This window comes from Narcine bancroftii, chromosome 2 (assembly GCF_036971445.1).
Source record: "Narcine bancroftii isolate sNarBan1 chromosome 2, sNarBan1.hap1, whole genome shotgun sequence".
Taxonomy (NCBI): domain Eukaryota; kingdom Metazoa; phylum Chordata; class Chondrichthyes; order Torpediniformes; family Narcinidae; genus Narcine; species Narcine bancroftii.
In genome coordinates, this window is record NC_091470.1 from 335,406,933 (window position 1) to 335,421,195 (window position 14,263).

General features: G+C 36.9%; 1 protein-coding gene across 8 annotated transcripts in view; it reads right to left on the reverse strand.

The window, feature by feature from the left end:
- ptpn23a (protein tyrosine phosphatase, non-receptor type 23, a) overlaps positions 1-14,263 on the reverse strand; it is a 100,363-nt gene that overhangs the window by 83,382 nt on the left and 2,718 nt on the right. For all 8 annotated transcript variants that reach the window (XM_069922160.1, XM_069922156.1, XM_069922159.1 and 5 more), the window contains exon 2: positions 1,725-1,799. In XM_069922160.1, coding sequence (XP_069778261.1) covers positions 1,725-1,799 — 75 coding nt within the window. The remainder of the gene's footprint in view (positions 1-1,724; positions 1,800-14,263) is intronic.

Sequence of the window (14,263 nt, forward strand, 5' to 3'; positions counted from 1 at the left end):
TTATTAATTATTACACCCCTCTATAGATGATATTTGTGACTTTATGCAGAGCTCTGCTAAACTTTAGCCTTTGTGGGTTTTTTAAAAAAATTGATTGGAACACAAGTCATAATCCTACGCACAAAGACAGATCAGAAGTACCTGCCATGAAGTTACTGAGAAATAACCACAAGTAGTTACACAGATTACAGCAATAAGATACATAATAAATGTAAAAATATAGAGGAAAAGAAAAAAAACAAATCAGCACTGCTGCAGTTATTTTGCTGCACCAAAAAAGTTTTGTCTTGGTTTATTCTAAAATATATTAATTAACAGATCAATCTATAAATGCCTCTACTGCAAGTTGTTATTTGAGTGCCTAAAAAGTACAAAATATATTTGTCATGGCATCAAAATCCATTCAAGCAAGACTTCAAAGGGTATATTGCTTTAATAATCGTCCTGCTGATCTGAAAAAAAAACCCTTTAATATTGTGTACAGCAAATAATTATTTTGATACAGTGACTCATCTCTTCCTGAGTGATTGGGGAAGTACTTACGCAGACTTTTTGATTTAGGAAGGAACTAAAAAGAAAGACTTTCAAGTGACCATTGACTTCCTCTTGATAAACCCTTCTGTGCTTTCTTAACTCCCAGTAGGTGGGCCCTTGGATAGTTTGTCCATATGTCTTTGATGGCAATAAAGAATCCTGACACATTATGGTGCTCTTTCCTCAAACCACCTTTTCTTCAGTTCAGAGTTCTTTTTTAAACTATGAACTAAATCCAGATATCAAGTCCCTGTATAACTGTTAACTCTTAAGACATGGTAAAGTTTTCCATCCAAGAATGATTTGCATTTACAATTAATTTGCTCTTGGATCTTCTAATTATTTTTAATCAAACCCATCAGCTGCTTTACAGTGTAGAAGTCAAACAAATCTTCATGGATGCTAAGTATTTTCACAACCCCGACATTGAAGACACTGCAACTCTAGTTGGTATAGGTATACGTTTTTTGAGATGCATGGCCCTCCGCACTAATTTACTTATACTTGTCAATGACAGGTTAAGTGTTGATTTTGATTACATCTCTATGATATCGGAAGCATTGCTCATGGAATTGCAAGGAGTGTTAATAAGTAACTCTTGAAAGGATGTTAGGTCTAGGAGACATTGGTCCCATTTATACATGTCCACCTCTTGCTCCTGATCAATGAGCAACCAAGCACTTTGGTCCACCGAATGTGCCATGATATTTTATTCTGTCGATCTTCCTCTAAACTCATCACATTCTACCATTACAAATTAGGAGTCATTTAAAGTGGTCTATTTACCCACAAACCACAGATCTTGGGAACATAATAGGAAACCGATTAATGCAGAAGCACACAAGGTCACAGAGAGCACTGGAGATCAGGAGTGAATAAACACTGTGAACTAGCTGGGTGCTTCGTCCACCATTCACAGAAATGTTCATGTTCAGGGAAAGAGGGTGAAGGAGGAGAATAGGAAGGTGCACTATTACAGGCCAGTAGCAAATCAGAAATGAATTTGCTGTAACGATACAGTAGGCTCTTGTAAAACATTTTATTTGAAAATATGATGTTCGTAATATTTTGTTACTTTAAAAAGTATTTGAAAAATAAAACTAGCCACAGTAAAATTAAAAAAACACTCAGAAAATGCTTTGAAACAAAAGAGGGAGTTTTGGTACCAAAGGCAGTTGTTAGGTACCTACCTGTCTGAGGTGATCAAGTTTTTTCAGTTCCTCACTGTAGTTATCAGGATTTTCACCATAATGCTTCAAAATGTACTGGAAAATACAGGAAGACAAATTCAGGACCACAAAATTATCTCTTAATTAGAAGACCAGGGCACAAATAACAAAAAAAAATCCTCTTTACTGGTCTGATCATTTTTAGAAGAGCACTTATTTTTAGATTACATTTAATCAGCCAATCATTATTCAATTTTTCCTGCAACATAATTGAAATCATCAAAAAATGGGCCACTTCCCAGAAGGCCATGAGTCATTCATCAGCCCATATTATGGGCCTACAAAGTGAGGGCAAACACCATAGATGACTATGCTGCTTCATTATCTGATGAGCTGAATACCTTCTATGCTCGCTTTGAGGAGATCTCAACAGTGCCTAATACAATCCCTGTAAAAGCTGAGGACCCTGTGATATCAGTCTCTGAGGACTAGGTAAGAACCATTCAAGAGGGTGAACCCTCATAAGGCATCAGACTCTGACAATGTACCTGGCAGGGCACTGAAAATCTGCACCAACCAACTAGCTGGAGAGTTCAGGGACATTTTCAACCTCTCATTGCTGAAGTCAGAGGTTCCCACCTGCTTCAAAAGGGCATCAGTCATCCCAATGCCCAAGAAGAGCAGAGGGAGCCCAGTAGCACTAACTTGTACTGTGATAAAATGCTTTGAGAGGCTGGTCATGGCCAGAATTAATACGTACAAAGCAAAGGTCTGGATCCATTGCCATTCACCAATCACCACAATCGCTCCACAGCAGACACAATATCGCTGGCTCTCCACTATGCTCTGGATCACCTCAAAAACAGCAACTCATATGTCTGGATCACCTCAAAAACAGCAACTTCATCGTCTGCAGCTTAGGCTTCAACATTATTATTCCTTCAGGGCTGGTCAAGAAGCTACAAACTTTGGGCCTCTGCACCCCACACCGCAACTAGATCCTTGACTTTCTCATCAAAAGACCACAGACAGTACGAATTGGAAACAATGTCTCCTCCTCACTGATTATCAACACAGGCACACCTCAAGAATGTGTGCTTAGTCCACTACTCTACTCATTGTCCACCCATGACTGTGTGGCCAGGTACAATTCCAAAGCTATCTACAAATTTACCGATGACACCAAGGCACAAGCAGACTTGGCTACTGTCTGTGCACAATAACAGTGGTTGGAGAAAAGATATGCTTTAGAAGTACATCTTGGCGCCTCACAGTTCGGCAGGCAGCAACCTCATTTGAAGAAGACCGCAGAGGGAGGAGTCACGTGATGGAGTAGTGGCCGGACGGTGAACTCCAGCCTTCTCCAGAAAAGTCGGAAAAAACAAAGGAAAACACAAAGGCACAGAAATAAAAGTTAAAGAAAAATGAGTATAAAGGTGGAAAGAAGATGGCGACAAAAAAAGAAAAATCGAAATCAACGGTAAGAAGAGAGGAAGAGAAGACAATGGAGGAAGAAGGACAAGGCCTTACCTGTTCGAAGAGGCCCGCGGTGGAGAGAGAAACCCGCTCCCTCAGGTCGGTAGAAATTGGACTACAAAAATGGCTCGCTGAGCCGAGTAAAAGTGCGCAACCGCGCATGAAAAAAAACACACCGACGGGAGGGGTGACCAGCTGGGGAGTCGATCTCCACAGCCGGCAACGACAGCTGCAGAACACCTGTAGCAAAAAGAGAACACAGAAGACAATGGAAACAAGAAAGAAGAGAAGAAAAGGGCAACAAAGAAACAACAGATGGCCAACCCAGAGGAAGAAGAAGAGGAAGAGGAAGAATACAGTGAAATAGAAGAAGAAGGGAAAGGCAAGATAAAGGATTTATTTTCTCTTATTAAAGAATACATGGAGTCATTTAAAGAATGGCAAACACAGGAATTTAATGATTTAAGAAGAAGAATAAACAACACAGAAGAGAAAATGAATAAAATAGATATGACCTTAACAGAAATGGGAAAGAAAATGGACAAGATGGAAGAGCGGGCAGTAGCAGCAGAAATGGAGGTAGAGGACTTAAAAAAGAAATTAGAGGAATCTAATAAAAAAGTTATAGAGACACAAGAACTGTTAGCTCAGAAAATAGATATAATGGAAAATTATAACAGAAGAAATAACATAAAGATAGTGGGCCTTAAGGAAGATGAAGAAGGCAAGAATATGAGAGAGTTTATAAAAGATTGGATCCCTAGGATCCTAGGATGTCCAGAACTACAGCAAGAAATGGAAATAGAAAGGGCACATAGAGCATTGGCCTTTAAACCACAACAAAAACCAAGATCTATTTTACTAAAATTCCTAAGATATACTACAAGAGAAAAGGTACTGGAGAAGACGATGGAAAAAGTAAGAGAGGGCAACAAGCCACTGGAGTATAAAGGGCAAAAAATCTTCATTTATCCAGATATAAGTTTTGAACTCCTAAAGAAGAGAAAGGAGTTCAATACAGCAAAGGCGATTTTATGGAAGAAAGGGTATAAATTTATACTAAAGCATCCAGCGGTATTGAAAATATTTATTCCAGGACAACAAAACAGACTATTCTCGGATCCAGAAGAAGCACGAAAATTTGCAGAACAATTACAAAATAGACTGAGGGATGAAGACGTGTAATGAGAGTAAAAATGATCACGATTGATATGTATGTGGGTAAAGAGGTATAAGAGTGTATAGGTATAATGTGCATACGTGAATGTATCTGTATTTAGAGGAAAATATAGATAGTATAGACAAGAATTAATAAGGGAAGGTAATGGAATAGAGAGAATAAGGAGGGAATTAAAAGAGTGACCTTTGTTACATATGAAAAGTGAAATCTTTTCTGGGGGGGGCTGGGTGGGGGGGGAGTTGCGGTCACTGCAAAATCAGTTGACGCTTGCGAGTGAATTCGCAAACCCAAATGGAGAGGGGAGATGTGGTTGTTCGACAAGGGATAAAGGACAACTCAGGAGGGGAAGGGGAGATTGGGGCTAAAGAAGTTATAAATAGGAGAATAAGGAAAATGTTTGATGTTTTAGGAATGTTGTCTTATAAAGGGTTTAAAATAAGAAAACAGAAATGGAAAAGGAGGAAAGGTAATGATGGAAAAACGGAAAGGGAAGATAAACAAAGTATAAAATGGCTACGTTGAACTATATGACTTTAAATATTAATGGAATACATAACCAAATTAAAAGGAAGAAACTGCTAAATTTACTGAAAAAAGAAAAAATTGATATAGCATTTGTCCAAGAAACACACTTAACTGAATTGGAGCACAAGAAATTAAAGAGAGATTGGGTAGGACATGTAACAGCAGCATCGTATAATTCAAAAGCAAGAGGAGTGGCTGTATTAATTAGTAAAAATGTGCCATTTAAAATAGAAGAGGAAATAATAGATCCAGCAGGGAGATATGTAATGATAAAATGTCAGATATATTCGGAGTTTTGGAATCTACTCAATGTATATTCACCTAACGAAGAAGATCAAAAGTTTAAGCAAGATATCTTTTTGAAGGTAGCTAATACGCAAGGGAACATACTAATAGGAGGGGATTTCAACCTGAATTTGGATTCAAATATGGATAAAACTGGGAAAAAAATTAACAGAAAGAACAAAGTAACCAAATTTATAATTAAATCAATGCAAGAAATGCAACTTTTGGATATATGGAGGAGACAAAACCCAAAAGAAAAGGAATATTCATATTACTCGGCTAGACATAAAACATACTCAAGAATAGACCTATTTTTGTTATCAGCTAGTATGCAAGATAGAGTAAGAAAAACAGAATATAAAACTAGAATACTATCGGACCATTCACCCTTAATATTGACAGTAAGGCTAGAGGACATCCCTCCAAGAATGTATAGATGGAGATTAAATCCCATGCTACTTAAAAGGCAGGATTTTAGAGAATATATTGAAAAACAATTAAAAATGTATTTTGAAATAAATACGGAATCAGTGGAAGATAAGTTTATACTATGGGATGCAATGAAAGCATTCATTAGAGGGCAAATAATAAGTTATGTAACCAAGATGAAGAAGGACTATAATCAGGAAACAGAGCAGATGGAAAGGGAAATAGTAAATATAGAAAAAAAATTAGCAATGAAGGAAGATACAACTAAAAGAAGAGAATTGGCGGATAAAAAAATAAAATATGAAACATTACAAACATATAAGAATATAATGAAGACAAAACAGAAATATTATGAACTGGGTGAAAAAACGCACAAAATCCTAGCATGGCAGCTTAAGACAGAACAAGCTAAGAAAATGGTATTGGCATCAAAGAAAAAAGACAAACAAATTACATATAATCCAAAAGAAATTAAGGAAAACTTTAGAGAATTCTATGAACAATTATACCGAACTGAAAACGAAGGGAAAGAAGGGAAAATAGATGAATTTTTGACTAAAATTGAACTACCAAAACTACAAATAGAGGAACAAAATAAATTAACAGAACCATTTGGAACAGTAGAAATACAAGAGATAATAAAAAAATTACCAAATAATAAGACACCAGGAGAGGATGGATTTCCAATAGAATTCTACAAAACATTTAAAGACTTATTAATTCCGCCCCTCCTGGATGTAATCAACCAGATTGATGAAACACAAAGCTTACCAGATTCATGTAAAACAGCAATAATTACAGTAATACTAAAACAAGGGAAAGATCCACTCTCACCAGCGTCATATAGACCAATATCTTTACTAAACACAGATTATAAGATAATAGCTAAACTATTAGCAAACAGATTAGCAGAGCAGGTACCGAAAATGGTAAATTTAGACCAAACTGGATTTATCAAAAAAAGATGCACAACAGACAATATTTGTAAATTTATTAACTTAATTCATGCAGTAGAAGGAAATAAAGCACCTGCAGTAGCAGTTGCTTTAGACGCAGAGAAGGCCTTCGACAGAGTAGAATGGAATTATTTGTTCAAAGTATTGCAAAAATTCAGTTTACCGGAGAAGTATATTAATTGGATTAAAGCATTATATAAGGGACCGTTAGCGAAAGTGACAGAAAATGGACATGTATCAAAGCAATTTAACTTAAGCAGGTCAACGCGGCAGGGATGCCCACTATCACCTTTATTGTTTGCGTTAGCTATAGAACCACTAGCAGAATTGATAAGAATAGATAATAATATAAAAGGAATAAAAATAAAAGACAAGGAATATAAAATCAGTTTATTTGCGGATGATGTTATAGTGTACTTAACAGAACCTGAACTATCAATAAAACAATTATATAAGAAATTGAAGGAATATGGAGAAGTGTCGCGTTACAAGATAAACGTAAATAAAAGTGAAGCAATGCCTATGAATAATGCGGATTTCTCAAAATTTAAGAAGGAATCTCCATTTAGATGGCAAATGCAGGCAATAAGATACCTAGGTGTACAAATAAACAAAAATCTCGGCCAATTATATAAACTCAATTATTATCCACTAATGAAAAAATTACAGGACGATTTAGAGCATTGGAAAGATTTACCACTAACACTAATAGGAAGGATAAACTGTATTAAAATGAACATTTTTCCAAGGATATTATACTTATTTCAGGCATTGCCAATACAACTGACAGAAAAATTCTTCAAAGAGTTAAAGAAAATAATAAGGAAATTTTTATGGAGAGGGGGGAAACCGAGGATAGCACTAGATAAATTAACAGAATGGTATAAACAAGGAGGCTTACAATTGCCAAACTTTAAAAATTATTATAGAGCCGCACAATTAAGATACCTATCAGATTTTTATCAAACAAGGGAAAAACCAGACTGGACGAGATTAGAATTAGATAAAATAGGGGAAAAGATACCTGAACACATATTATATAAATGGGATGAAAAATTGGTACAACATAGAACTTCTCCAGTATTACATCATCTCCTCAATATTTGGAAGAAGATTCATGTAGAAAGAAATAAAACAAATTATCAATTACCAAAACTAATATTGACGCAAAATAAGTTACTCCCTTTTACAATAGATAACCTTTCCTTTAGAGAATGGGAAAAAAAAGGGATTAAAAGAATAGAAAATTGTTTTTCAGGAAATAGATTATTATCCTTTGAACAAATGAGAGATAAGTACAGTATAACTGGAGATACAGCGCTGGCATATTACCAATTGAGATCCTACTTGAAGGATAAATTAGGAAGCAGTTTGAGTTTGCCAGAGGGAAGTAACCTTGAATATGTGATTACAGATACAATGTTAATCAAAAGATTTATAACAAATATGTATATTAAACTGCAAGAAAAGGAGAATGAGGAAACAAATGGTAAAACTAAACAAAAACGGGAACAAGATTTAAATTTAAAGATAAAAAAGGAAACATGGGAGAAATTATGTTCTGGAATGATGAGAAATACAATAAATACGAGGCTACGTATGATACAATATAACTGGTTACACAGACTATACATTACACCTCAAAAGTTAAATAAATGGGACCCAACAGTATCTGATAGATGTTTTCGATGTAAAAAAGAAATGGGAACAACAATTCATGCAATCTGGACATGTGAGAAAGTAGAAAAATTTTGGGAAGATCTCAATCAGATATTAAATAAAATAACAGAAAACAATATACCAAAGAATCCAGAGATCTTTCTCCTAAGTAACATAAAAAACAAAGAATTTGGAATTGATTTGGAGGATGCACAAAAAAAATTTGTTAAGATAGCTCTAGCCGTAGCAAAAAAATGTATTATGTCAACCTGGAAATTGGAAGATAATCTGAAAATACAACAATGGTATATAGAAATGAATAAATGTATTCCATTAGAAAAAAATTACATATAGTTTAAGAAATAATATTGAAATATTCGAACAAATATGGGAGCCTTACATTAAATACAATAGCGAAAACCTACCGGGGACAATCATTACCTAAGTTGATGGAAGGAGAAGGAAAGAAAAGAATGGACTCAGTAGAATTTCTGGTGTATTTTTGTTGAATGACAACATTGTCTGATTGGTTTAATGTAACCTAGATTGTATACCTAAAATGGATGGGAGGGGGGGGGGGGTGGCTTGGGAGGAGGTGGGGGGAGAGAAAAAGTCACTGTATATGTGTGGAAAAGAAAAAGTGTGTATCATGGCGAATGTGATTTATGGTGTGAAAAATAAAAAATTTTTAAAAAGAGACCGCAGAGCCCACCTCACTGACAAAAGACAAAGGAGGAAAAACCCAACACCCAACCCCAACCAACCAATTTTCCCCTGCAACCGCTGCAACCGTGTCTGCCTGTCCCGCATCGGACTTGTCAGCCACAAACGAGCCTGCAGCTGACGTGGACATTTACCCCCTCCATAAATCTTCGTCCGCGAAGCCAAGCCAAAGAAAGAAGAAGAAGTTTAGAGGATACTGAGGTTCAAATCAAGAATTAGCAACTAAGGCAAGAAGCTGAAATCAGGGATCAGCAACTAAGGCGAGAAGCTGGAATCAAGAATCAGCAAATGAGGCAAGAGCAACTTAAAAGGTTACAAATGGCTAGTTAAGAACAAACTAGATTATTGAAGAGAAAAGACTAGAGCTTGAGAAACAACGTGCTATGAATATGGCCGAAGTCAAAGCATTAGCTTCCACTTCTACAAGATTTGTCACTCAAAGTGACGTACCCAAAGGCCTAGCACCTAACCTTGCAGCAGACCAATAGGTAACAGCCACAAGAAACAAATATACTTGAGCATGGAGCCAAGTGTATCACTGCTCGTGCTCAAATGACAATGGCCAATCCTATGGAAAGAACTAGCGACATTCAATCTCTCCAGAGCACACAATATATGGATCTTCCCGAAAGGAGGGTATTTCAGCCAAGTTCAATCAGGTAAGTTGATTATATTCAACTATTGATGTCTTTTCATGCTGCTGGAGAACCAGCTACACTCAAGGTCCTACACTTACGGCACCAGTTCAAGATCCGTTTTCTCCATTCACCTTAAGGCAACCAGTCGTAAGCTATGGTGGACAAGAAAATATAATATCACTTATAGCAAAACAAAATGAAATCTCTGCAAGGTTCATACGGTTTATCTAATAAAAAGGAAATTCAAATTTTTAAATGGAGATCCATTACAATATCTGACATTCATGAAATCTTTTGAACATCACATTAAAAGCAATACCAAAAATGCTAAAGATCATCTTGATTACTTGGAACAGTATACTGGAGAACAAGTAAAGGAGTTAGTCAAAAGTTGCCAATATTTGTCAGTTATTTAGTACTGCGAAATAACCAAGACCATGCACATTGTGGATTTGTAATGGGAAAAGCCAGAGTAGCTTCATTAAAGCCAGTCACCATACCTTGAATGGAATTGACTGCCGCTACTAATGGCGAGCAAAATGGACATTATGTTAAGAGAATTACAGATGGAGTTAGCAGACTCTATATTTTGGACCGAGAGTACATCGGTGCTTAAATTCTTTCTTTGGCTTGGCTTCGCGGACGAAGACTTATGGAGGGGTATGTCCACGTCTGCTGCAGTCTCAGGCACGGTTGCAGCGGTTGCAAGGGAAAATTGGTTGGTTGGGGTTGGGTATTGGGTTTTTCCTCCTTTGTCTTTTGTCAGTGAGGTGTGCTCTGCGGACTTCTTCAAAGGAGGTTGTTGCCCGCCGAACTGTGAGGCGCCAAGATGCACAGTTGGAGGCGATATCAGCCAACTAGCGGTGGTCAATGTGGCAGGCACCAAGAGATTTCTTTAAGCAGTCCTTGTACCTCTTCTTTGGTGCACCTCTGTCTCGGTGGCCAGTGGAGAGCTCGCCATATAACACGATCTTGGGAAGGCGATGGTCCTCCATTCTGGAGACGTGACCTACCCAGCGCAGTTGGATCTTCAGCAGCGTGGATTCGATGCTGTCAGCCTCTGCCACCTCGAGTACTTTGATGTTGGAGATGAAGTCGCTCTAATGAATGTTGAGGATGGAGCGGAGACAACGCTGATGGAAGCGTTCTAGGAGCCGTAGGTGATGCTGGTAGAGGACCCAAGATTCGGAGCCGAACAGGAGTGTGTGTATGACAATGGCTCTGTATACGCTAATCTTTGTGAGGTTTTCAGTTGGTTGTTTTTCCAGACTCTTTTGTGTAGTCTTCCAAAGGCGCTATTTGCCTTGGCGAATCTGTTGTCTATCTCGTGGTCGATCCTTGCATCCGATGAAATGGCGCAGCCGAGATAGGTAAACTGGTTGACCGTTTTGAGTTTTGTGTGCCCGATGGAGATGTGGGGGGGGCTGGTAGTCATGGTGGGGAGCTGGCTGATGGAGGACCTCCGTTTTCTTCAGGCTGACTTCCAGGCCAAACATTTTGGCAGTTTCCGCAAAACAGGACGTCAAGCGCTGAAGACCTGGCTCTGAATGGGCAACTAAAGCGGCATCGTCTGCAAAGAGTAGTTCACGGACTTTGGCAAAGGCAAAGTGAAGAGGTAACCAAGTGCTTAAATACATTAATAACAAAACCACAAGGTTTTGTACCTTTGTGACTGCTATTCAAATCTATAATGAAAATTATCTGATCACTAAATTAACTTGCTATCACGCTTCATGGTTTCATTTGAAAAAGGCTGAAGCATGGATTCTTAGGTTAAAACCTATGCTTTTACATCATATCGAGAATCTGAAGACTTGAAAGAGCTGTTACCTAGCAGTTGATGAGTTGACGAATGCTTAATTGGAGATCATTTGTTTTTATCAGAAAAAGGCATTTGATAATGAGATATCAAAATTGAAGAAGAATCTGAATGCCACAGGTCAGAGTTTCACCTGATGAACCCCCATTTACAAATGTGGGAGTTGATTATTTTGGTCCTTTGGAAGTAACGAGGAAGAAGTATTGAAAACGATATGGAGCTATTTTTACCTGTTTGACTACAGGGGAATTCATACTGAAGTAGTGTCATTACTTGATACACTCTTATCATGTTCTTTGATGTTTTATAGCCAGATGTGGTCAAGTAAAATAATTACGTTCTGATAATGGATCTAATTATATTAGAGCTTAACTAGAGTTATGAAAGGCAGTTCAAAATTGGAATCAACATCAAATTCATGATTCATTACTTCAGAAAGAAATTAATTGGATATTTAACCCACCCACAGGATCACATCATGGAGGTGTGGGAGAAGAATGATTAGATCAATCAGAAAAATTCTTAATTCCATTTTGAATAGTTAAGTATAAAATCATTTTAAATAGTCGTCAAATAACAAAAATATCTGCTGATTCAAATGGCATCGAGGCACTTACACTAAATCATCTCCTACTTCTTAAATCTAAGTCTTTCATGCCTCCTGATCATTTCAGAAAGAAGATATTTATGCAAGTCACAGATGGAAACAAGTGCAATTTATTGCAAATTTATTTTGGAAAGGATGGATTAAAGAATATATTTTGTTATTACAAGAATAAGAAAAATGGTCTAAAGCTAAACTCAATTTTGTATGCAGAGACTTTGTGATTATCGTGGACGATTCTTCACCAAGAAATTCTTGGTTGCTGGGGAAAATCGTGGATACAGTTCCCGACAAGGAAGGTTTCATTCGGCAAGTGTAGATTAAAACCAAGGCTGGTTACTTAAATAGACCTATTACTAAAATCTGTCTTTTACAGGAAGCTGAAAGTTTTGATTTCTAATCTAATACTTACTATATTTACTTGTGTATCTGTAATAGTAATTATTATAATAGCCATTAATGTCTATTATAATAATTAGGGGCCTGAATGTAAAGGTTAAAACCTTGTGTTTTTTTAAAATCTTAGTTAATTTTGGGTCTGTCTCAAGAGACTATTGTTTGAAGTGTTACCATAGTCACTAAGATGTAATATGTTGTAATATCCGCGCAGACTAATGACTGGCTCATTATTCTTCAAGTTGTAGAAGGCGTGAGCACAACAAATTTTTCTTTGTTTCTCTTTAAATTTGTTTATCTATATCATTATGAATCTCTTAAAGTTTGAGCTTCTTTATACAAGTTTTATATCCCCATCATACAGTAAATGCTTTGTTATTCATCGTTATGCAAGTCTTAATGCAAAGTTACGCAAAACGTTTATCCATTTTATCAACAAATTAAAGCTACGTAAAGCAGCAGTCACAGAGTTGGCTTTATTGGATTAAAGAGATCGAAATTCAGAATATCATAGCTCATGCTTTTGGAAGATGATACTTTTGAAATTAGGATATTTCAATAATTAGAATAAGGAAAGTGTCGTCTATAACTGCCTTACTTTTCATGGCCTATTTTGTTTTTTTTTAAATTTATTGTTGTAAAAGTGGCTTATATGAATGTTTGCACGATGGTACTGCTGCAAAACGCTGAATTTTGTGACGCTCATGACAATAAATTCGGATTCTGAAGTTAGGAAGGCAGAAAATAGTTTAATTCTGCCAAAATCATAAAGCATTAATCAGTCACAGAATTAGTTACTTTCTGGTCATTGAATTTCTTCCAACTGACCACATGCTAAAAAGGGTTAGGGTGTGGTGTGCTTGCCATCATTAGTTGGTAGATTGAGATCAACAGCTGTGAGGTAATTTTGCAGTTCTATAAAACTCTGGTTAGACCACATTTGAAGAAATGTGCTCAGTTCTAAAGTCAGCAAACACCTTAGTTGAAGTGAAATGCTGAGAAACTCATCAGGTCAAACAGCCTACTTTGATATAGCAAAGATAAAGATACACAACTGATGTTTCGGGCTTGAGCCCTTCATCAAGGTATAAGTGTCAGTAGACACCCGAACAGAACAGTTGGGTGGATGGTAGGGGGAAGAGCAAGATCCCAAAGGAAGGAGAAGAGGGATGGCTATGTAAATATAGAAAGGGGTGGAGAGCTAAATGAAAGAAGACGAGGGGGAAGGGGAGGGAAAGAGGAGAGTAGGTTAGTAGAAACTGGAGTTTGTAGAGCTTGAGAGCACAGGGATTACAGATAGGGAGCTCACTGAGCTTGAGAGCAGCAGGGACCATTTTATTTGGGAAACATTGGCTATGTATCTTTATATTAAGTACACGGTTTGACCTGCTGAGTTTCTCCAGCACTGTGTTTTCACTCCTGCTATTTATATCCCACATCTGATTTTTGTTTTGTTCAGAAATAGCCCAGTTCCTCATGAAAATTCAAACATTTGGAATACGTCCGATCGACTAATGATATATATATATATTAAAACTTCATGATGAGATCAAAAAAGCTTAAAAATGATGGATGCTGACATTCCTGTATGTACCAGGTAACAAATCTGCTGAGAAAGAATCATGTGTTAAGGTACAATGAAAATTCATTGATCCGAAACTGTGTTTTCACTCCTGCTATTTATATCCCACATCTGATTTTTGTTTTGTTCAGAAATAGCCCAGTTCCTCATGAAAATTCAAACATTTGGAATACGTCCGATCGACTAATGATATATATTAAAACTTCATGATGAGACCAAATAAGCTTAAAAATGATGGATGCTGACATTCCTGTATGTACCAGGTAACAAATCTGCTGAGAAAGAATC